We start from the raw sequence: 25,076 nt of genomic DNA, 5'->3' as shown, positions 1-25,076 counted from the left end.
TTGAGCACTCTGGCAAGGTACGTTCGGGCCTGATTGGAAATTTTTATTTCCATTGCTATCAGGTTCGGCCTCATTTCCTCTGTGCTGCGCTGATGAGTTCAAAAAGAACGAAACAGCATGCTGTCCGCAGATTGAGTATTTCGCTCCTGCTCTTGTAGCAGTTGAGCACTCTTGCGTGGGGTAGTGCCTTTGCTGTTTGCGTTATGCAGAGCTCACTGACTTGTCAGTTTGAGCACTCTGGCAAGGTACGTTCGGGCCTGATTGGAAATTTGTATTTCCATTGCTATCAGGTTCGGCCTCATTTCCTCTGTGCTGCGCTGATGAGTTCAAAAAGAACGAAACAGCATGCTGTCCGCAGATTGAGTATATTATATGTTAGGTACCTCCTCCCGTACCTTTTCTAGCTGGCCTGCATGCACTTGCGTACGCACCTTTTGTCTCCTTTTGCTCCGTTGGCCTGGGTAGCTACTTGCGCACCCATATTTGCCATAGCTACCCAGGCCCTTTATCTTGCCGTTTAGACTTGATCTCTCTCTCTCTTTTCTCACTCGTCAATAATCACCATGTAGTCGTTTCGTTCGTCTTGGTCTCTTGTCTCGTCGTCTGTAATGAATGTCGTTCCCACTAACTTGTTCCCGTTGTCAGTCGTCCTGTTTCGAACTCAACATTGGCGCCCGATTATTGATCGACCCACGACCCTGAGATCATCCCATGCCCAGCCGTCCTCAACCACCATTCGTCTCGTCTATGTCAACCTCGTCTCGTCCATGTCAGCCTCGTCTCTCCTACGCCAACCTCGTCTCGTCTCTATCAACCTCGTCTCTCCTACGCCAACCTTACCTCGTCTATTCTCGTTCAAGCCATGCAGGTCAGCTACCTTTCTCTCTTTCTTTTTTTTGTATGCTTCTTCGTCAAATTTATTTTCGTGAATTTTTTTTGTAGTGTGTGCGCGCGCGTGTGTTCGTAAAACATAACCAAGTTAGGGGTCCGATCATGGTGAGCCACGCTCTAATTTTTGGATGTTTAGCAAAAGTGTAACTAGGCTGTATTAGCCGTGCAAAATACTAGTAATTCACGTTCCTCGTCAAACTCCAATAGTTATTACACACAATAAGTAGTACAGGAATGATGTGTACGAGTGCATTTTTAGTATACACTTTCGTGAGATCCATGCGCGCGTGCAGTATGTGTGTGTGTGTGTGTGTGTGTGTGTGTGTGTTTTCTCCTCCAGTTCATTTTTTAAAATCTTTTTCTCTCTTTTTTTTTCTCTCCGCGAGGACGCGGGATTTTTTTCATGGAGGGGTTGTATGTTAGGTACCTCCTCCCGTACCTTTTCTAGCTGGCCTGCATGCACTTGCGTACGCACCTTTTGTCTCCTTTTGCTCCGTTGGCCTGGGTAGCTACTTGCGCACCCATATTTGCCATAGCTACCCAGGCCCTTTATCTTGCCGTTTAGACTTGATCTCTCTCTCTCTTTTCTCACTCGTCAATAATCACCATGTAGTCGTTTCGTTCGTCTTGGTCTCTTGTCTCGTCGTCTATAATAAATGTCGTTCCCACTAATTTGTTCCCGTTGTCAGTCGTCCTGTTTCGAACTCAACATATATATGTTGGACCCAGTAGAGCGTCCAGCCCCTATATGATGTCCAACCCCTATATAGAGTCCATTGGTCCAAAATCCACTGTACAGAGTCCAGACTTGGAATCAACTGTGAGCTCAAAGTTTAGATGGACATCACTCCCTGTATAGAGTCCAGCCAATTGGCTTCACCCCTTTATAGAGGCCATTGGTTCAAAATCAACCGTACGGAGTCCAAACTTTGAAATCAACTATAAAGATTAAAGAGTCTTATGTGGACAACACTCCCTGTATAAAGTCCAGCCAATTAGGCATCCCCTATCGAGTTCGAAATTAGACATAGGATCTGCTGTAAGCAGTGAATATAACCAGAAAACGGCCTCCCTTTAATCCTTTACATCATTCACTTCTCAATGTAAAAATATGTATTAAGGCGCCACTGCAGCCACTTCATTACATAAAAAAGCCTACAAACACCATCCTCAAATCAAGTGGTCTCTTCGCAGACGCTGCAAATTACAATATCTCAATCATGTAGTGTTGCCAAATAATTGTGCACGCACACACACACATGCACACACCCACACAACGCCAAGAAAATGCCTAGAAAAAAAAACAAGAATCGAAAGAGAATAATGGAGAGCCCAGGTTGAATTATTTGTTTTCAAATTATTGCGCGCGCGCGCGCGCGCGCGCACACACGCACACACACACACACACACACACACACACAAACTTGTACAACGTCAAGAAAACACCAAAAAAAGAGTAGAGACACAATACACACGCAACTCCAACAGCCATGCAAACGTCCACCCATTTACAAGTAAAGTCAAGAGGGATAACAAATAATTATACGAAACGAATGCATACCTGGGCGGATGCACGCACGTTTACATACATGTAGTAGTGTAAGAGAGTAACATAGTGCAGTAGTCGGCATAATACTAGCACATGCTGAGAGTGCAATAGCAAGCTTCACCATTGCTCATGGCCATGCAAATGTTCAGCAGCACTCAGTTCCGCAAGCTTCTGAAAATCAGCACACCTGCAACAAATAGATAGCACAAGGATACGCTTATTACCGTAATGATGCATGGGAGCACACAACTACCAAGTTCTCAACGAATGTGAGGCTCAATGAAAATCAATCCACTCAAAGACCTGTGAACAGGTGACGGTGGGGACAATAATCTATTAGTAATACGAGGAATAAGATCGTTTGTGCACACTCAAGACGCACAGACACACCACCATACATGTAGTGTACACAGTGTTTCACTTCACTGCAACTAAATTGAAATGAGATGATTTGAACAATCTGTACAGCGTTGCCGTAAATCAGTCTTCCCCAAGATGGAAATGCAATGATTTGTTGTCACGAGGCAGTTTCACTGACACAATGTCATGTTCGTGACATCAAAACGGTTACTTCAGGGAGAAGCTTTTTCTTGTCATTGGCATACAAGCAATCCTCCTACTACTACTAGTACACTGGCACTGCGTTTGTGGATCCCATTGTATTTGACATCATACTAGAGGAAGAGTGTCGTGGAGTTTCACATAATTATCACAGGGATAAAATACATTTCTCATGAAATAATTATAATAATTGATGATAGCTAGACGATCGTATACGATTGATGCAAAGTCCTTGCAGTCCTTGAGGACTATTACGAAGTGGTTGATTACTTTTAGGGCATTCATTCAAGCAACATCAAACAAACGCGATACGCTCCTTGAAAATGGAAAAAAATTCAAGCATAACGAGAGAACCGTGAGCAGACCAATCGAAACGAGTAAAAGCTTCCTTACCTCAGTCATCGTCCTGCCATGTAGTTGGACAGCCTTTTGACACGGTGGTACAGGCAGTTCTTGTCCAGTCAAACAGGGGTATCCTTGTGGCGTCGAACGAAAGAGAGTGTCAGTGTATCTGACTCGTCAGATTGGAACTGTGCTGAACTTTTCTCTTTCTCCGCTTTCTGCTTTCATCCCTCGCTCTGATGAAACCGTTCAAACGTCTTACTGGCAGCAATGGCCAGCCAAACAGGGGATCCTTGTGGCGTCGAACGAAAGAGAGTGTCAGTGTACAGCAGAACTGGCAGCCATGGCTGAAGTGAAGAAAGGAATGCGCTGCCACCAGGCAAGCAAAACTGAAAATGAATTGTTCTTTTTCGGGCACAACACACAGGACAGCGTGACTGGATAAAACTGGACTCCTGGACTGTGAATAGGGGACTGGTAGAAAAAGTGTACTCCTTATAGGGGATTGCGCGGCAGGTTGAAGCTGATCAAAACTGAGTGGACTCCTGGACTCTGTATAGAGGATTTTGGACCAATGGACTCTATATAGGGTGCTGGACATCATATAGTGCATGGACTCTATACTGAGTCCTACATATATATATTAACTGGTTTGAGGGAAAGAGACAAACGGGAAAAGTCTGAAGAAAAAATTGACTGTCACCACCAGGACTCGAACCAGGGACCCTCGCTTGTAGCCAGCGATATACACTCAGACACAAAGGATCTCCAAGTTTCTCAGTGTTGCTACTCTTAGTTTCGTGCAAAAGCACTCCTCAGGCAACTTACTCTTCTCTCACATCAGTATCCCTTTACATACCAGAAAAAAAGCACCCTAGGTGGGAATCACAGGTGGAGAAAAGAAGCACGCTAGCCAGTCTAGGTGGGAATCACAGGTGAAGATAAGTGTGGCAAGTGTGGTGGTGGTTTAACCCACCGTACAGCCAATCCGTGAAGACTGATGTTGGCGCGACATTCCTGAGACCTGTCAAGCGCCATGTCCCAGAAGGATCTGCCCTCAGAAAAATATTTAACAAAAACACGATCAAAGTCAGCTACAGCTGTTCGCCTAACTTAGCCTCGATAATCAAGGGCCACAACGCGAAAGTCCTCAGACAGCCGGAAGAAAAGAGATGTAACTGCCGTGTCAAAGCAAACTGCCCACTCAACGGGGACTGCAACGCCAGCAAGATAGTGTACGAAGCTACAGTGGACTCCAATCTCAGCCGGAAGAAGTATATCGGCATCTCCGAAACCCCGTTCAAACTCCGGTTCAACAACCACACGTCATCGTTCCGGAATGCCCCACACAGAAACAGCACAGAACTGTCAAAGCATGCATGGGCATTGAAGGAGGCAGGTGAAGACGTCTACATCTCGTGGAGAATCAAGCAGAGATCCAGCGCCTACAAAAAACCTTCGAAGCGGTGCAACCTATGCCTATCGGAGAAGATTGCCATAATGAAGAGTGACAAGGCATCGCTCCTCAACACCAGATGCAGCCTGGTCACAAAATGTCGCCACAGCACCAAGTACCTCCTATCGGAGGTGACCTGAACTGTAGACTGCGCTTGCTATCTGTTACAAATATACAGAACTCCTGCTATCTAATGTGCATGCATCCTACTGCCACACTTCACTTTCTGCACACCACCCGGCCTGCACGATTGCTCACACCACCACACTTGCCACACTTACCTTCACCTGTGATTCCCACCTAGACTGGCTAGCGTGCTTCTTTTCTCCACCTGTGATTCCCACCTAGGGTGCTTTTTTTCTGGTATGTAAAGGGATACTGATGTGAGAGAAGAGTAAGTTGCCTGAAGAGTGCTTTTGCACGAAACTCAGAGTAGCAACACTGAGAAACTTGGAGATCCTTTGTGTCTGAGTGTATAACCCCGCTCTGTCTTAGGACATTGAGCACTTTTTTGCCGACGCAAGAAATACTTCTATTGTTCTATATATATATATTCTGTCCGCAGATTGAGTATATATATATATATATACTCAATCTGCAGACAGCATGCTGTTTCGTTCTTTTTGAACTCATCAGGGCAGCACAGAGGAAATGAGGCCGAACCTGATAGCAATGGAAATAAAAATTTCCAATCAGGCCCGAACGTACCTTGCCAGAGTGCTCAAACTGACAAGTCAGTGAGCTCTGCATAACGCAAACAGCAAAGGCACTACCCCACGCAAGAGTGCTCAACTGCTACAAGAGCAGGAGCGAAATACTCAATCTGCGGACAGCATGCTGTTTCGTTCTTTTTGAACTCATCAACGCAGCACAGAGAAAATGAGGCCGAACCTGATAGCAATGGAAATAAAAATTTCCAATCAGGCCCGAACGTACCTTGCCAGAGTGCTCAAACTGACAAGTCAGTGAGCTCTGCATAACGCAAACAGCAAAGGCACTACCCCACGCAAGAGTGCTCAACTGCTACAAGAGCAGGAGCGAAATACTCAATCTGCGGACAGCATGCTGTTTCGTTCTTCTTGAACTCATCAGCGCAGCACAGAGAAAATGAGGCCGAACCTGATAGCAATGGAAATAAAAATTTCCAATCAGGCCCGAACGTACCTTGCCAGAGTGCTCAAACTGACAAGTCAGTGAGCTCTGCATAACGCAAACAGCAAAGGCACTACCCCACGCAAGAGTGCTCAACTGCTACAAGAGCAGGAGCGAAATACTCAATCTGCGGACAGCATGCTGTTTCGTTCTTTTTGAACTCATCAGCGCAGCACAGAGAAAATGAGGCCGAACCTGATAGCAATGGAAATAAAAATTTCCAATCAGGCCCGAACGTACCTTGCCAGAGTGCTCAAACTGACAAGTCAGTGAGCTCTGCATAACGCAAGCAGCAAAGGCACTACCCCACGCAAGAGTGCTCAACTGCTACAAGAGCAGGAGCGAAATACTCAATCTGCGGACAGCATGCTGTTTCGTTCTTTTTGAACTCATCAGCGCAGCACAGAGAAAATGAGGCCGAACCTGATAGCAATGGAAATAAAAATTTCCAATCAGGCCCGAACGTACCTTGCCAGAGTGCTCAAACTGACAAGTCAGTGAGCTCTGCATAACGCAAACAGCAAAGGCACTACCCCACGCAAGAGTGCTCAACTGCTACAAGAGCAGGAGCGAAATACTCAATCTGCGGACAGCATGCTGTTTCGTTCTTTTTGAACTCATCAGCGCAGCACAGAGAAAATGAGGCCGAACCTGATAGCAATGGAAATAAAAATTTCCAATCAGGCCCGAGCGTACCTTGCCAGAGTGCTCAAACTGACAAGTCAGTGAGCTCTGCATAACGCAAACAGCAAAGGCACTACCCCACGCAAGAGTGCTCAACTGCTACAAGAGCAGGAGCGAATATATATATATATGTAGGACTCAGTATAGAGTCCATGCACTATATGATGTCCAGCACCCTATATAGAGTCCATTGGTCCAAAATCCACTATACAGAGTCCAGGAGTCCACTCAGTTTTGATCAGCTTCATCCTGCCGCGCAATCCCCTATAAGGAGTACACTTTTTCTACAAGTCCCCTATTCACAGTCCAGGAGTCCAGTTTATCCAGTCACGCCGTCCTGTGTGTTGTGCCCGAAAGAGAACAAACACATTTTCAGTTTTGCTTGCCTCGTGGCAGCGCATTCCTTTCTCCACTTTAGCCATGGCTCCCAGTTCTGCTGTGCAGTTGCTGACAGTAATCTGTCTCGAGGTAACCAAGGAGGATAAGGAGACGTTCAAAATCAAATCTGGAAAGCGTCTTGTGGTTCTCTGAAGACGTTTCATCAGTGCGCGGGATGAAAGCAGAAATTGCAGAACGAGAAAAGTTCAGTACAGTTCAAATCTGACGAGTCAGGTACACTGACACTCTCTTTCGTTCGACGCCACAAGGATCCCCTGTTTGGCTGGCCATTGCTGCCAGTAAGACGTTTGAACGGTTTCATCAGAGCGAGGGATGAAAGCAGAAAGCGGAGAAAGAGAAAAGTTCAGCACAGTTGCAATCTGACGAGTCAGATACACTGACACTCTCTTTCGTTCGACGCCACAAGGATACCCCTGTTTGACTGGACAAGAGCTGCCTGTACCACCGTGTCAAAAGGCTGTCCAACTACATAATCCGGGCAGGACGATGACTGAGGTAAGGAAGCTTTTACTCGTTTCGATTGGTCTGCTGTTCTGTCGTTATGCTTGAATTTGTTTCTATTTTCAAGGAGCGTATCGTGTTTGTTTGATGTTGCTTGAATGAATGCCCTAAAAGTAATCAACCACTTCGTAATAGTCCTCAAGGACTGCAAGGACTTTGCATCAATCGTATACGATCGTCTAGCTATCATCAATTATTATAATTATTTCATGAGAAATGTATTTTTATCCCTGTGAAAATTATGTGAAACTCCACGACACTCTTCCTCTACAAATTATAGTATGATGTCAAATACAATGGGATCCACAAACGCAGTGCCAGTGTACTAGTAGTAGTAGGAGGATTGCTTGTATGCCAATGACAAGAAAAAGCTTCAAGCTAATACTCGTATTCCCTGAAGTAACCGTTTTGATGTCGCGAACATGACATTGTGTCAGTGAAACTGCCTCGTGACAACAAATCATTGCATTTCCATCTTGGGGAAGACTGACTGACGGCAACGCTTTACAGATTGTTCAAATCATCTGATTTCAATTTAGTTGCAGTGAAACACTGTGTACACTACATGTATGTTGGTGTGTCTGTGCGCCTTGAGTGTGCACAAACGATCTTATTCCTCGTATTACTAATAGATTATTGTCCCCACCGTCACCTGTTCACAGGTCTTTGAGTGGATTGATTTTCATTGAGCATCACATTCGTTGAGAACTTGGTAGTTGTGTGCTCCCATGCATCATTACGTTAATAAGCGTATCCTTGCGCTATATATTTGTTGCAGGTGTGCTGATCTTCAGAAGCTTGCGGAACTGAGTGCTGCTGAACATTTGCATGGCCATGAGCAATGGTGAAGCTTGCTATTGCACTCTCAGCATGTGCTAGTATTATGCTGACCACTGCACTATGTTACTCTCTTACACTACTACGTGTATGTAAACGTGCGTGTACCCGTCCCGGTATGCATTCGTTTCGTATAATTATTTGTTATTCCTCTTGACTTTACGTGTAAATGGGTGGACGTTTGCATGGCTGTTGGAGTTGCGTGTGTATTGTGTCTCTATTCTTTTCTTGGTGTTTTCTTGGCGTTCTATAAGTTTGTGTGTGTGTGTGTGTGTGTGTGTGTGTGTGTGTGTGTGTGTGTGTGTGTGTGTGTGTGTGTGCGCAATAGTTTGAAAACAAATAATTGATCCTGGGCTCTCCATTATTCTCTTTCGATTCTTGTTTTTTTCTAGGTATTTTCTTGGCGTTGTGTGGATGTGTACATGTGTGTGTGTGCGTGTGTCACGACGTTGACATGATGTTCAACGTCATGAGATTATTTGCAGTACACGTCATAGTTTGTGTTCTCTACCCCGGTTTTGTTTCCGCGTTCCCACACCGAAGCTGGGCCGCGTGTTTATTATTTCTACTGACTCACTCACTTCTTAGCGACGTCCTCCATGTTTTTTCCTCCTTTTTTCTCTGCGCAAGCGCCTTGCGTTTTAGTCGTCGTCTTCTTTCAGTTCACAGCAAGAACAAGAATTATTTACCTCTTGTGCAGTGTCAGTCAAATTCAGTCAAGTCAAGCTCTCCCGATCCCAAGAAACTGCCTGACGTGTGCACAGCGTGCACAATAATTTGGCAACACTGCATGATTGAGATATTGTAATTTGCAGCGTCTGCGTAGAGACCACTTGATTTGAGGATGGTGTTTGTAGGGTTTTTCATGTAGTGAAGTGGCTGCAGTGGCGCCTCAATACATTATTTTTTATCTTGAGAAGCGAATGATGTAAAGGATAAGGGAGAGGCCGTTTTCTGGTTAATATTCACTGCTTACAGCAGATCCTATGTCTAATTTCGAACTCGATAGGGGATGCCTAATTGGCTGGACTTTATACAGGGAGTGTTGTCCACATAAAGACTCTTTAATCTTTATAGTTGATTTCAAAGTTTGGACTCCGTACAGTTGATTTTGGACCAATGGACTCTATATAGGGGTGAAGCCAATTGGCTGGACTCTATACAGGGAGTGATGTCCATCTAAACTGAGCTCACAGTTGATTCCAATTTTGGACTCTGTACTGTGGATTTTGGACCAATGGACTCTATATAGGGGTTGGACATCATATAGGGGCTGGACGCTCTACTGAGTCCAACATATATATGTTGGACTCAGTAGAGCGTCCAGCCCCTATATGATGTCCAACCCCTATATAGAGTCCATTGGTCCAAAATCCACTGTACAGAGTCCAAACTTGGAATCAACTGTGAGCTCAAAGTTTCGATGGACATCACTCCCTGTATAGAGTCCAGCCAATTGGCTTCACCCCTATATAGAGTCCATTGGTCCAAAATCAACTGTACGGAGTCCAAACTTTGAAATCAACTATAAAGAGTCTTTATGTGGACAACACGTATAAAGTCCAGCCAATTAGGCATCCCCTATCGAGTTCGAAAATAGACATAGGATCTGCTGTAAGCAGTGAATATTAACCAGAAAACGGCCTTTCCCTTTAATCCTTTACATCATTCACTTCTCAAGATAAAAAAATATGTATTGAGGCGCCACTGCAGCCACTTCATTACATGAAAACCCTACAAACACCATCCTCAAATCAAGTGGTCTCTTCGCAGACGCTGCAAATTACAATATCTCAATCATGTAGTGTTGCCAAATTATTGTGCACGCACACACACATGCACACACCCACACACCGCCAAGAAAATACCTAGGAAAAAACCAAGAATCAAAAGAGAATAATGGAGAGCCCAGGATTAATTATTTGTTTTCAAATTATTGTGCGCGCGCGCACGCACACACACACACACACACACACACAAACTTATACAACGCCAAGAAAACACCAAGAAAAGAATAGAGACACAATACACACGCAACTCCAACAGCCATGCAAACGTCCACCCATTTACATGTAAAGTCAAGAGGGATAACAAATTATTATACGAAACGAATGCGTACGGGGACGGGTACACGCACGTTTACATACACGTAGTAGTGTAAGAGAGTAACATAGTGCAGTGGTCAGCATAATACTAGCACATGCTGAGAGTGCAATAGCAAGCTTCACCATTGCTCATGGCCATGCAAATGTTCAGCAGCACTCAGTTCCGCAAGCTTCTGAAGATCAGCACACCTGCAACAAATAGATAGCACAAGGATACGCTTATTACCGTAATGATGCATGGGAGCACACAACTACCAAGTTCTCAACGAATGTGATGCTCAATGAAAATCAATCCACTCAAAGACCTGTGAACAGGTGATGGTGGGGACAATAATCTATTAGTAATACGAGGAATAAGATCGTTTGTGCACACTCAAGACGCACAGACACACCAACATGCATGTAGTGTACACAGTGTTTCACTTCACTGCAACTAAATTGAAATGAGATGATTTGAACAATCTGTACAGCGTTGCGGTCAGTCAGTCTTCCCCAAGATGGAAATGCAATGATTTGTTGTCACGAGGCAGTTTCACTGACACAATGTCATGTTCGTGACATCAAAACGGTTACTTCAGGGAATACGAGTATTAGCTTGAAGCTTTCTTGTCATTGGCATACAAGCAATCCTCCTAGTCCTACTACTACTAGTACACTGGCACTGCGTTTGTGGATCCCATTGTATTTGACATCATACTACAGGAAGAGTGTCGTGGAGTTCACATAATTATCACAGGGATAAAAATACATTTCTCATGAAATAAAATAATAATTGATGATAGCTAGACGGTCATTATACGATTGATGCAAAGTCCTTGCAGTCCTTGAGGACTATTACGAAGTGGTTGATTACTTTTAGGGCATTCATTCAAGCAACATCAAACAAACGCGATACGCTCCTTGAAAATGGAAAAAAAATTCAAGCATAACGACAGAACAGCAGACCAATCGAAACGAGTAAAAGCTTCCTTACCTCAGTCATCGTCCTGCCATGTAGTTGGACAGCCTTTTGACACGGTGGTACATGCAGCTCTTGTCCAGTCAAACAGGGGTATCCTTGTGGCGTCGAACGAAAGAGAGTGTCAGTGTATCTGACTCGTCAGATTGCAACTGTGCTGAACTTTTCTCTTTCTCCGCTTTCTGCTTTCATCCCTCGCTCTGATGAAACCGTTCAAACGTCTTACTGGCAGCAATGGCCAGCCAAACAGGGGATCCTTGTGGCGTCGAACGAAAGAGAGCGTCAGTGTACCTGACTCGTCAGATTTGAACTGTGCTGAACTTTTCTCGTTCTGCAATTTCTGCTTTCATCCCGCGCACTGATGAAACGTCTTCAGAGAACCACAAGACGCTTTCCAGATTTGATTTTGAACGTCTCCTTATCCTCCTTGGTTAGCTCGAGACAGATTACTGTCAGCAACTGCACAGCAGAATTGGCAGCCATGGCTGAAGTGAAGAAAGGAATGCGCTGCCACGAGGCAAGCAAAACTGAAAAATGTGTTCCCTTTCGGGCACATCACACAGGACGGCGTGACAGGATAAACTGGACTCCTGGACCGTGAATAGGGGACTTGTAGAAAAAGTGTACTCCTTATAGGGGATTGCGCGGCAGGATGAAGCTGATCAAAACTGAGTGGACTCCTGGACTCTGTATAGTGGATTTTGGACCAATGGACTCTATATAGGGTGCTGGACATCATATAGTGCATGGACTCTATACTGAGTCCTACATATATATATTTAAATAGAGAGGTAGGCGAACAAAATTTATATACACACAACAACAAGGTTGTAAGTTTCATAACACTAAAAGCTTTTCACCCATTTTCATCAGTAGGTACATGGGAATGAGCAAGAACGAAAACGAAGCCATTATTTATACTGGGGGTAGAGAATCGGCAAGAATATTCTTACGCGCCTCAAGTTCACACTACACTACCATAAGAATGTATGGAGCAGTGGAAAAATGCGGGAAACAACACATGAAGGGAATGCAGATATATATATATACTCAATCTGCGGACAGCATGCTGTTTCGTTCTTTTTGAACTCATCAGCGCAGCACAGAGGAAATGAGGCCGAACCTGACAGCAATGGAAATAAAAATTTCCAATCAGGCCCGAACGTACCTTGCCAGAGTGCTCAAACTGACAAGTCAGTGAGCTCTATATATATATATATACTCAATCTGCGAACAGAACTGATTCGTCCTTTGTGGACTCGTCAGCGCAGCACAGAGGAAATGAGGCCGAACCTGATAGCAATGGAACCCCACGCAAGAGTGCTCAACTGCTACAAGAGCAGGAGCGAAATACTCAATCTGCGGACAGAACTGTTTTGTCCTTTGTGGACTCGTCAGCGCAGCACAGAGGAAATGAGGCCAAACCTGATAGCAATGGAAATAAAAATTTCCAATCAGGCCCGAGCGTACCTTGCCAGAGTGCTCAAACTGACAAGTCAGTGAGCTCTGCATAACGCAAACAGCAAAGGCACTACCCCACGCAAGAGTGCTCAACTGCTACAAGAGCAGGAGCGAAATACTCAATCTGCGGACAGAACTGTTTCGTCCTTTGTGGACTCGTCAGCGCAGCACAGAGGAAATGAGGCCGAACCTGATAGCAATGGAAATAAAAATTTCCAATCAGGCCCTAGCGTACCTTGCCAGAGTGCTCAAACTGACAAGTCAGTGAGCTCTGCATAACGCAAACAGCAAAGGCACTACCCCACGCAAGAGTGCTCAACTGCTACAAGAGCAGGAGCGAAATACTCAATCTGCGGACAGAACTGTTTCGTCCATGTATATATATGAATGTGTATTTTAATGATAGTGGCAAGCCAACGACAAAGAATGTAGACATACATCAGACCGTGTACACTAGACAGTCGGTACATATACCTCCAACCATGCACATGTAGGTGACGTCAGCGTTAGAAAGTTATCAGCACGTAAAACACAAAGTGTGATTGGACACAGACTTGCTTGATACAAGGGATATGCAAGGTGTTGGCATAGTCGTCAATGCTACGCGAAACCCTGGAGCTGCACCAGCACAAAACAGCACCTACACCGTGGGAGGTAGGGGCATTGCAAGGATAGTAGAATACCTTTATGGTGTTGGACCCTTTGTACCTCCTTGTGAACCAGGAGGATGTTCCATTTCATCAGTCATGCCACTACTCTGGTCTGGATTTGGAACCAGAAGCTCCTAATGGTGGGTTTGTTGGTTTTTTTCTGCCTGCTGGTGTTCTGGCTCCTGTTGCTGGTGTTGTGGCTCCTGTTGCTGGTGTTCTGACTCCTGTTGCTGGTGTTCTGGCTCCTGTTCCTGGTGTTCTGGCTCCTGTTGCTGGTGTTCTGGCTCCTGTTGCTGGTGTTCTGGCTCCTGTTGCTGGTGTTCTGGCTCCTGTTGCTGGTGTTCTGGCTCCTGTTGATGGTGTTCTAGCTCCTGTTGCTAGTGTTCTGGCTCATGTTGCTGGTGTTCTGGCTCCTGTTGCTGGTGTTCTGGCTCCTGTTGCTGGTGTTCTGGCTCCTGTTGCTGGTGTTGCTCCTGCGGCACGTTCACTGTGTAGTAGCCTGCCATGGTTACGTGTTGTTGCGGGACAGCCGAGGCGGTGGTACCCGTCAATGAGGCGGGTGTTGTTGATGCAGCAGTGCTATTATTAGACTGAAGACCCTCTTCACGGGGATGGCTACTGAGGTGCACATCAAAGTTATCCGCCTTTGTAAACCGATGATTACACATTGGGCATTGAAAAGGCTCCTCGCCTGTATGCTTACGCCTGTGCCGGGAGGCGGTAGTACCCGTCGATGAGGCGGGTGTTGTTGATGCAGCAGTGCTATTTGAAGGCTAAAAACCCCTCTCACAGGAATGGTCACGGAGGTGCGTATCTAAGTTATCCGCACTTGTAAACCGATTATTACAGATCGGGCATTGAAAAGGCTCCTCGCCTGTATGCGTAAGCCTGTGCCGGTCTACGCTTCTAAGGCAAGTGAAGCTGAGGGTACAGCCGTCATGACCACATATAAATCTATTCGATGATTCTAGTGCCATACTACAAAGAATGACAAGGGCAATCAACCGCAAGGAAGGCTAGTTCGTCGCTCCTCTAATGTAAATGCAACACGGGGATGGTACTGGCCAAACTGGTATTCATGCCAGGCAAGGTAATGGTGAATTGTTATGGTACTATGATTTGGGTGTTGATCTAGTAGTTTTAAGTAAGCGCTGTCTGTGAAGCTGTGCGTGAATGTTCGAGGCTGGATAAGTTTCACGACTAGCAGTGTCATTGTACGTTTGGATACTGTTATCAGGAGGCTGCGTACAGAGTGTGAGGCTGTTGTAGCCAGAGAGCTGTTGGGGCATTGACAGGGCTAGCAATGTGATGTTAGCACAGGGTATGTGCCTGGTGTTGTCAGAAAGGTGTGTTGATGGTGTAGGTCAGGGATGTAGAGGCAGGCACACCAGTGTGCTTGAGGAGATATTTGCTAATGTCATACTATAGAATAACCGAGTAATCACTCATCAATGAAATGAACAATATTTTTCCTTAGCTCGGGCGTAATTATTCCAAGCTTAAAAGTGTTTCTTAGCCGAAGTAGGCAGTGTTGCAATCACCTGCAATCACTGCGGGTTTTTTGACGCGTGATTGCAGGAGTTTGTGTGCGCTTAGATTTGTAATACGAACGCAGATGCCTGTGTATACGTGTGGACATGTGTATATAGGTGTGTGTATATGCGTGTGTGCGTGTGTTTGTGCGTGTGCGAGTAAGGGTGTTGTGGGTGGTAGGGTGTCCTGTGTGTGCGTGCGCCCATGTGCAAGTTAGGGTGTTGTAGGTGGGTGTATGTGTGTGTGTGTTAGTGTGTGCGTGTATGTGTGTGGGTGTTACTATGTGTGTGCGTGTTAGTATGTGTGTGTGTGGTGTGTGAGCAAGATTAAGCGCGTACTTGTTAGTGCTAGACCTGCACCTACTGCATCTGCTTCTGAAATAGCCTGTCCCTGTAAACAATCACGCGATTACTCCTCTCGCTATCGTATTATCCCACATCTTGCCACTTAGATATACCAGCGCTGCCTCCTATTCCATTACCGTTGTCTGATGATTGGTTCAGCCATGAAACTCTGAGTCACAACGGAATTAATTTGCCAAGGTTTTCATTGTGTGCCTTTGTGTCCGCCGCTCTTTCTGAATCAGGCATTGAGCACTCTTGCAGAACCAAAGCATATTGCCTCTAAGTTTACATAGACTAACAAGAGCTGATACTTGTCTGCGAAAGTGCAAGGACTCTAAGTCACAAAGGGCATTTAACTGGGATTACGTTTCGCATCTATCTACACTGACCTTTTTAGGTAGCAAATACTTCCTAGCTACTCTGGATTGTAAAATATTTAAACGCTTCAGCTCAGCTTTGGTGATGGCATAGGACCAGGTCGAGGTGGCGTGTTCCAGGGCGGGTCGGACAAAACCTCATTCGTCTGAGTTGCTTTTTTCTTTGTACTAGTTCCGCGTCATTAAAATTGTCGCTTCCCAGAGCGATGTTTCGAATTAATTTTGTCCACTTGAAGGGCACAGAAATCAGCTAGATATTGAGGCAGAGCATTGTCGACGGACCAGGCTTTATGCTTAGTTCACATTCGACGCAACGCCGACGGTACGGGATGTAGGGGCTTGTCGGGAGGGCTGGGGTGAGCTGTACGATTCGTAAGACACGACAAGCAGCGGTCGTTGCGACGTTGAACGTCAAACAGCGCGAGTCATAAGGCACGGTCCGTGACGGGGTGACTTTCGGATCTAATTTCTCGTTTTTCGGGACTTCTTTTCAATTACTTCTCCTTGAAAGAAGCGGAATCAAGTTAACAATACCAGTTTTTCATGAAGATCAAAAAATTAGCCTTGAAAGTTGTGGCATTCAAATAAGAGCCCCAGGAAATGATAGAATAGTTCGTCTGTCACGACCCCAAATACAATAAGTGACATGAGATCTTATGTTGCTTAAATTCAACTCAAGTCGTGCTAGCCATTCTGTGACTTATCATGGGAAGCGCAGTGTTCGAAATGCTAAAATCTTCCAAGTACGAATCGGGAGTATTCGGCGCACGACGCCGTCTCCTGTTCACACTCGAATTGCAGCCGTTTTGTAAGCTTGCGTCCCCGTCTAGGCCCGTCTACGATATGAAAAGTTGGATCGATCCAACTCTTCCCGTCGCTTCCCGATCTGTACGGTCGTACGGTTGCGTTCCCGTTCCTGGTGTTCACATTGGACGCTGTCAGTCCGTCCCGTCGCTACCCGTCGATCCTTACGTCGCATCCCGTCGCGCCCCGTCGAATGTGAACTAGGCTTTAGTTTGTGGCCTCCCGCTTCGCTGCAATTGCAGCTAAGGTCGGCGTGTTCATCAGAGTTTGAGGCAGACCCTTCAGCACTAAACAATACGCTGACCAAGATGCACGTTCAAATCCTGGTCAAAAAGCTTCGTTTTCGAGCCATCCATGCCTCCAGGTGGCAGGCGATGAAGGCAAGGTTTGTTTTTTCACGGCTGAGCGTAGCGGGAGAGTGCAAAAATCGTATTTTTCACTCGCAAATATTTTCATGCGTTTGCTCTTGTTCTGCGCAACTCTGTTGAACCTGCCATCGTGGTCTTTGTTTTTCCTCGTGGTAGTTGTAGTTTTCAAGTGCTCCAGTTTTTAGTTTCCACTCGCAGCCACACGCCACCACAACTCATCTTATTTATATTTTCATAGTACTATTAGTAGATCTACAGTGTACTAGTCCTTAGTAGTAGAGAAAGAAACGACAGTGCCGTGTACCGTCTATCATGAATCGGTCCAGCCTACGAAAGGTCCACATCGCCTGATTGCGCCTGCAAACGGATGTACCTGAAGGTTTTGGGAGCTGCTGATCGATTTGCGAAAGGCGGAAACAGCTAAAACGAGCTGAGCGTAATCCGCCACACACCAGCAAGTTTCGTACAAGGCTGAGCAGAGTCACCGTTGACCAGTTGACAGCTACACAAATAATTGCGTTTCGGACGGCCAGCAAAGATTGTGGAAGTAAAATTTTGTTGTAAAAGCAATTGGTCACTCAGCTCCGACATGTCGATTGAGTCGACATGTACCTTTACCGCAGCAATACTCTTCAAAGGCTTCAACGAGTCCTTGAGAGTTTTTCCGTGGGCGCAGTGATGAGATCGAGAGGCTACGGAGTTGGTGATGAGCGCTGTCGATCACAACATCGTGTCCCAAATGGTGGCGAAGCTCCTGGCAGAGACACGCTGAAAGTGCTGGCAGTGGTGACACCGCAGTCATACTGAAGTAGTTGTCTCATATCGTGGCGAAGGGCAGCAAGGTCGTAGATGTCTCTCGAAAACACCAGCCGGAGTTCACTGGGACAACCAGCCAGGTTTCGGACAGCACATGGACCGGAGAGAAAAGATAAGTATTAGTACTTGAGATTGTGGATGTTTTCGATAATTTACCAAAGTACATGTATTTGACTTGCCAACAGCTAAGCAACAAATCGTTCAATCACGTCTTCCCTCTCACCACCAGCATCGATTTTCTTTCCTGCTGTAAATCTAGAGTTGAAGTCCTGTTCCCGTCGAGAGAACACTCTTCCATGATCATGATAGACCCAAAATATTCACACAACTCGAAAATACAAACTGCACCAACGAAAAGCCACTGCGAAGTGACAGGAATGCGGTCAAGCACAACATTTTTGCTGAAGCAAAAGGTTGCACGGAAATCCCAAAATCAGTGCGATTTTACATGAGCCCCAAATGTTCAAGTTACCCACAAAGACACAAGCTTTTCAACTCTCTTTGGCCGTTGGAACGCGTACCTTCTTCTCAAGGGCTTCAATGGCGGAATTCTTTGCCTTCGCTTGACTCATCACCACTTCCTTCAGCTCCTGTACCTGGTTAGTCAGCACCTTCACCGTGTCCACAAGAGTAGCTAAAAGGGAAATAGCACTGGTTGATTTATGTAAGTCACTCGTTTCCGGCGCATTGCTACTCGCGGCAGAAAACCGACTTTTTATTTCTCGCACGGTTTCGGACCCACTTTGCCCGATCCATTGCAGATCGTTTCGCCGGGCCAGCTCCTTGAGATCCTCGTTCGTAAGAGAGCTGAAGTCTTCTTGTTCCAAAGCCATTCGTAGGCTATACTAAGTAACTAATGCTCACCAGACGGAGCTCGAAAAACGTAAACCGTTCATAAATTCGGTCACACAACGTATTTGCAAAAGGATTATTGGGTGAACTTGTTTCGTAATGCTCAGACGCTTCTATCAGATCGAATTACAAACATAATTTCCCGGTTTTACTCAGCTGACACTATAAAACTCATGTTTTCGACACGAGCACAAACCCACAACAGCGTTCCTTCAAAGTTCTCAGAGAAATCCTTAAACCAGCATGGCTCTTAATAGTACAACACATTATAGCTATACGAACTTAGAAGTTGGGACTTCGGCGGTAATAGTCATGAAGTAGATTGTTCCAACTAGGAACACACGCTTCTTGCCGAACTAATACTTGACACTTGACTGACTCACGACTGCCATCCGGAGCACACGAGGAGCACGTCGCACCTTCCACTCGGCAAACCTGCAAGAAAGCACCACTCCCTGCTCAATACACGGTGTTTCGGGGAATTCACCTCTCATCGTATTGTTGTCCCTCACGCGGACGTGCGACTAGTTGTTGGAGGTGACAGCGTTGCGAATAGCTATACTGGCTCTCAACGTCTGTTTAGCACAACTCCATGAGCGACTCTGACTCACGCTGCTACCTAGAGCTTCACGAGGTGTTTGTCGCGCTGGAAACAAAGCGTCTCTGTAAGTTTGTATCCCTGGTGATGGTTTGGCCTGGAGAGCAATAATTATATAAGTGGTGCTATTCAGGCACAATCTTCCTCAGCCTACTCAAGCTCAACTGATGAGGGGTGAATTCCCCGAAAAACCGTGTATTGAGCAGGGAGTGGTGCTTTCTTGCAGGTTTGCCGAGTGGAAGGTGCGACGTGCTCCTCGTGTGCTCCGGATGGCAGTCGTGAGTCAGTCAAGTGTCAAGTATTAGTTCGGCAAGAAGCGTGTGTTCCTAGTTGGAACAATCAACTTCATGACATTATAGCTATGTTCCAACATAGACGAATGCTCCACAGCTGAGTGGCATGGTAGTGAAAGAGAAAGGGAAACAGAAATATAGAAACACACTCACAACACACAACAAAACGTCATATGCACACACAGTGTTGTTGGTATGTAGATACACGCTTCAATCTTTGTATCATTTCGCACACACGTGCACACAACTGTGCTTGTAACTATACTATTACCGCATTTGACATTGGCACGTGACCCAGTGCACCCTACCACATGTTGGCCCTTGACGAACTTGCAGATTTTAATATCTTTATCAGGATGACCCAGAGGCTTGTTGCCTATCAAGGGGTTCACCGTTTCGAAAGGTGTACTTGTATGAGCTAATCTTCTGTGTACTGGGCTGGAAGCCCCTCTCGCGGTGATGGTTACGTAGGTGCGGATCTAAGTTATCCGCCCTTGTAAACCGATTATTGCAGATTGGGCATTGAAATAGCTCCTCGCCTGTATGCGAAAGCCTGGACTGGGTAAGTGTGTAACGCAAGCGAAGATGAGGGTACAGCCGTCATGTATACATGCCAGTGCTTCACAGGTGTCATCTAGGATAATTCAATCCATGCGGTATCTACTCTTATCACTCTCTTGTTATTGACCGCCACAGAAACTTGTGATCTCTAAGCGGTCAAATATCAGCATATATTGTTTGAGCTGTCAACGTCGGATCTGGCACTGCTGGTCAGGTCCATCTTGTCCATATCGGGATCTATGGGTCGTGAACTCTCTACGGGTTCGGCGGGGTGTGAACGACTTTGTGTGCCTGTACTACGTTTCTTTCGATTTCGGCGCTGCCTCTGGCTTGTTGTTTCTTGCTCTCTCTCTCTAGTAGTAGTAGGTCTGCAATGGCGGAGGAGTTTGATTTACAAGACGCACACGTAACATTGCCGATGTCCAAATTTTGGCACAGGCGAGTATCGGCCAGGTCCTCCCTCAGCTGGGAAAGCTCGGAGCTCAATCCACTGACCCTTCGTTGATATCGTTTCTCCTGGTCCTGAAGTTGGCGTTCAAGACGAGCTAGAGTTCTCAGCACTTCTCAGTCTACAACATTGTGTTCGAAGCCAGGCAACGAGCGAAGCTGTGTATGGACCTGTTCGGCGCTCATCAGTTGCTCAGTGTGATCTGGGCTAGCCATCCCACCCAGGCTGTTGGGGCTAGTCTCCAAATACACCCTAAAAACTACGGAAAAATCGGGAGTCTCAAAACACGCAGCCTACTACTACGACGGGCGTACATAGTAGGCTTGACTAGCTCGACTGCAATGTAGAGAACATCAGTTGTCCTTCTAACCTTCCACTCTGCAGAGGTGCACTTACTATCAATTCACTTGAATTTGCAATTCAATTTGGAGAGAAAAATGTCACATGATGTAGACCGGTATACTGACTGCCTGCAGATGACATGGGAGAGTACTTTTTGCTGTATTTAAAGAGCTAACAGGATCACTGGGTCGGGAGAGATGAAACGGATGCAGGAGAAATGCTGAAACTAGATCTGCCTGTGAGTGTGAGAGGATTGCCCAATGTGAACCTGGTAATTGGTAAGGCTTTCACAAGATAATAATTATTATTATGAGAGTGTTTTCAATAGATCGGTGTACTACAACCATTAGAGTTCAGCTAAGATTATGTCATTTTTTACGAGGCACAAGTCCCATATTCCTTTCAAGCTATTACCATGTTAACATGGCCGGAAGCGAACATATAGACGCAATATACGTGATTATACTCTTGTCAAAATGCTATGCAAGTACATGTAACGTCAGCCTCTTACTAGGTATGGCTTGCACAAAACATGAGAAGAATAGTTAATAGGCTTCTGGACTAGAACGTAACAGATTGAGGCATCTTGTATGATGCACGAGTGAATGCAGACAGAGATCTGCTGGTGCAGTTTCTTTAGCCAAGCCAACGACATACAATGTAGACATGCATCAGACAGCAATCCAGTAGACAGGAGACAGTGAACACCTATACATGTACATCAAACCATGTACATGTAGGTGATGTCAGCGTTAGGAATTTATCCGCATGTAAGAGACAAAGTGTGATTTGACACAGACTCGATTGATACAGTGGATATGGCAAGGTGTTGGCATAGTAGTCTATGCTACGCAAAACCCTGGAGCTGCACCAGCACACTGCAGTAGCATATCAGGCAAACTTAACTCTACAGTTTACAGAAACACATGCGTTTGCCACTTAAGACGTCCAGCACCTTTACCTGTGGAGGTAGGGCCATTCTAAATGTAAGAATAGAAGAATACTTTGATGGTGTTGAACCATTGGTGCCTGCTGATGAACCAGGAAGTTTTTTTCCATTTCACCAGTCATCCACTCCTCTCTTCTAGATTTATAACCAGGTGCCGTTGGCGGTGGTGTTGGGGGTTCTGCTGCTGATGTTCGGACTCCATTTTCTGGAGGTGATGTTGCCGCTGCTGATGCAGCCGTACGTACGTTTCGCATGGATGGGCCTGCCATGGTTACTTGTTGCTGCATGGAGGCGGGTCTGGCGAGTGTCGTCGGAGTAGAAGTTCTGTGAGACTACATGGCTGAAGCTGCACTAACCGCTGGGGCATTGGATGTGACAGAGAACTGTTCAGCCGCATTCCGCATCGAAAGTGATGGTCTGTTAGCCATGTTTGAAAGCGAAGTCATACCAGCACGACCTCGATATTGTCCGTCCTTCACGCGTTCATGACCACATATAAATACCTGGGGTTGCTACTGCTGGTGTTCTGGTTGCTGTTGCTGCAGATAATGTATCTGTTGCTGTTGCTGTACCGTGGATGAGCCTGCCATTGTTAACTGTTGCTGTGCGTCGACGGAGGTGGTGGTGCCCGTCGATGCAGCAGTGCTATTCGAAGACGCAACGGAGGCTGCACTAATAGGGGACGCAGTGACTGCTTGAGATGACTGTCCAGTTGCATTTATTACTGAAAGTGATGCCAAGCTCACCATGTTGGAAACTGAAGGTGTACCGACACGTCCCGGAGAGTCTCCGTGATGCACGCCTGGGGTTGGTCTTGATTCTCGCTGTTGGTGAACCTTCATGTGTCGACGCATACTCCGCTGCCAACCAAATCTTTTAGGGCACAACACACACTGGTATGGTTTCTTACGAGTATGTGTGACCTTGTGCTCGTTCAGGCTGACCAGCCTTGTAAAATCGCGCTGACAGATTCCACATTGAAAAGGCTTTTCACCTGTATGTGTACACATGTGCCGGGTCAGGTCGAAACTGCTTCGGAAGCGGCGAGTGCAGTCCCCATAATCACATACATGGTTCAATGGCCGGTGCTTCCATGGTATAGATCCACCACTCGATGACAGTCTCACGCTGCAAATCTCTTCTTCGTGATTGTCAGTAGCTGGCACCGTATTGACTGGTGGCGTCGTCATCCCCGAGGAACCATGTGAATACCCAATCCCGTGAGTCGAGTGAAACTCATGCCAGCCGGCCCCATGCACCATGGAAATATTTGCAATTGAAGCTGTGGCATCTTCTTGTCCCACTACACCAGCGGTCATAGTGTACTGTTGCTGCTGCCGCTGCTGCTGGTGCTGCTGGTGCTTCTGGTTAGGGCTTATGGTGGCATCAGCACCAGCAGACCCGGAAGGCGGGTTGGTGGTAGCTAATGAGCCCATTGCTACCTGATCATCCGGCAGAGAAACTTTTGACCCTGACAATAATGGAACGGATGGGAATCTTGGGAACGTATCGTCATTCCCACCATCAACTGGTGCACCAGCCATGTCACTTCCCAGATTCCGGCATTGAGGTGATGTCTGCGTTATGTGCCCGCTACTTCTGACTAAAGAGCTTGTTTGATCTTGCAAGAATGATGATTGAGCAAGTTGTAATTGTCGATAAGAATATGATTGTGACTCGGACAATTGTGACTCGGACTGTGGCCCTGAATGGGTCAGATGTTGGAGGATGGCGTCCTCATCTGCGCCATCAGTGATATTGAAAGGTCCGACATCCATGGGCGCTGATGCTTCCAGCAAGTCAAGTTCTGCTGCTGCCGTGCCCATACCGCCTGGCACCGGTGGTGTGACGAAGACGTCGGCCGTGTAGGGATGCATCTCCTCCATCCCAAGAGCATTGCGAGGGGGAGTCAAAGGGATGGATTTGAGATCTAAACGTTGTAAAATTCGAAGTCCTGATAGATATTGCCAGTTATAATACGAAGCGAACCCGCATCGTCGCCACCGAAAGGTTTCGGCATATCATAGAGTTGCATGTTGTTGCTTGTTGTGTTCATCGGCAGCCCAGCTCCATGGATTTGCACGGCCGGGTTGGGCAAAAACATCTCCTGTTGAACAACGTTATTGGCCGGTTGACCCGTCTCACCACCTGTCTTAGCACTGTCCGCCGAATCTGGAGGGGGTACGACAATCGACGCGCGTGTATGCGTCCGCCTGTGCCTTGCCACTTCGTGAGCGCGAGAGAAGCTGAGTGTGCAGCCTTCACGACCACATTTGAATTTCTTCGATGGTGCACATGCCATACTACAAATAACCACAACGGCCAGCAAGTCTAGTTCACTCTTAGTTTCAGGCTTATCAGACAACATAAGTTTGGTATTGGCCAAGCCTGTATTTATGCCACGAGAGGTATTGGTGTTTTTGCTGGCCCTAAACACCGGGTGTTGATTTTGGTAGTGCTAATCGCTATGTGGGGGCTGTGCGTGAATGTGGAGGCTGTATAAGTTTCAGTCTCACAAGAATGGGTACGGATGTGTTCAGTTAGGTGATAGCACCTTGAAAAAGAACGCCTACGAATCTGACATTGGGGAGGTTTCGCGCTTGCATTCGCACGCCTGCGGCGTGTCAGCTCGTCACTTTGCGATCAGTGGTAAGTGCAGCCTTCATAACCACATATGAATTTCTTCCATGATTCAAATGCCATACAACACAGACCCCAAGAATAAGCAAAGCCCTTTCGTCGCTACTCTGAATTCCATCCCTATCAGGCAATAATTATGAGGATCGTATTGGTCATGCAGGAATTTATGCCAGGTGAGGTTATTATCAATATGCAGTGGGTGTTGACGTGGTAGTGTCAATCGCTTTGTGGGAGGCCGTGTGTAAATTTGAAGGCTGTACGGGTTTCAGATCTGGCACTCTTATTTTGGGTGTGGTTGATGTGGACAGGAAGCTGTATACAGAGCTCGTGGTGGTTGTAGACAGGGCACTGTGGAGTAGGTGACAGGGCTAGCAGTGTACTGTTAGCGCAGAGAATACGCCTGGTGTTGCAGGAAAGGTGTGTGTGTTTGGTGTAGGTAAGGGGATGTAGAGGCAGGAACACCGTGGTACTTGAGGAGATATCTGCACTAGGTCGTACTATAGGACCATCCAGTAGCCACTGGTCGATGAAAAGAAACAGGCGATTCCCTCAGTACTGGCGTAATTAGTGCTAGGTTTAGTTTCGAAATGAAAATTTGGTGCTTT

At 46.3% G+C, this 25,076-nt stretch overlaps 1 protein-coding gene and 1 long non-coding RNA gene across 2 annotated transcripts; both read right to left on the bottom strand.

The window, feature by feature from the left end:
• Positions 1-10,155: 10,155 nt before the first annotated feature.
• On the bottom strand, positions 10,156-12,209 carry LOC135828322 (uncharacterized). The gene is made up of 2 exons (XR_010555628.1): positions 11,451-12,209; positions 10,156-10,666 (listed from the first exon to the last, which is right to left on the bottom strand). It is a non-coding gene; the product is annotated as an uncharacterized LOC135828322 (long non-coding RNA).
• A 9,233-nt stretch (positions 12,210-21,442) lies between these two features.
• Positions 21,443-23,717, bottom strand: LOC135827933 (transcription factor Sp1-like). Its single transcript, XM_065340370.1, has one exon. It carries the CDS (start codon positions 23,715-23,717, stop codon positions 22,344-22,346), a length of 1,374 nt encoding a protein of 457 aa, XP_065196442.1. The 3' UTR covers positions 21,443-22,343.
• Between the last annotated feature and the right edge of the window lie 1,359 nt (positions 23,718-25,076).

The sequence above is a fragment of the Sycon ciliatum genome, chromosome 12 (genome assembly GCF_964019385.1).
Source record: "Sycon ciliatum chromosome 12, ocSycCili1.1, whole genome shotgun sequence".
Lineage (NCBI taxonomy): Eukaryota > Metazoa > Porifera > Calcarea > Leucosolenida > Sycettidae > Sycon > Sycon ciliatum.
This window is presented reverse-complemented; position numbering and strand designations above follow the sequence as displayed.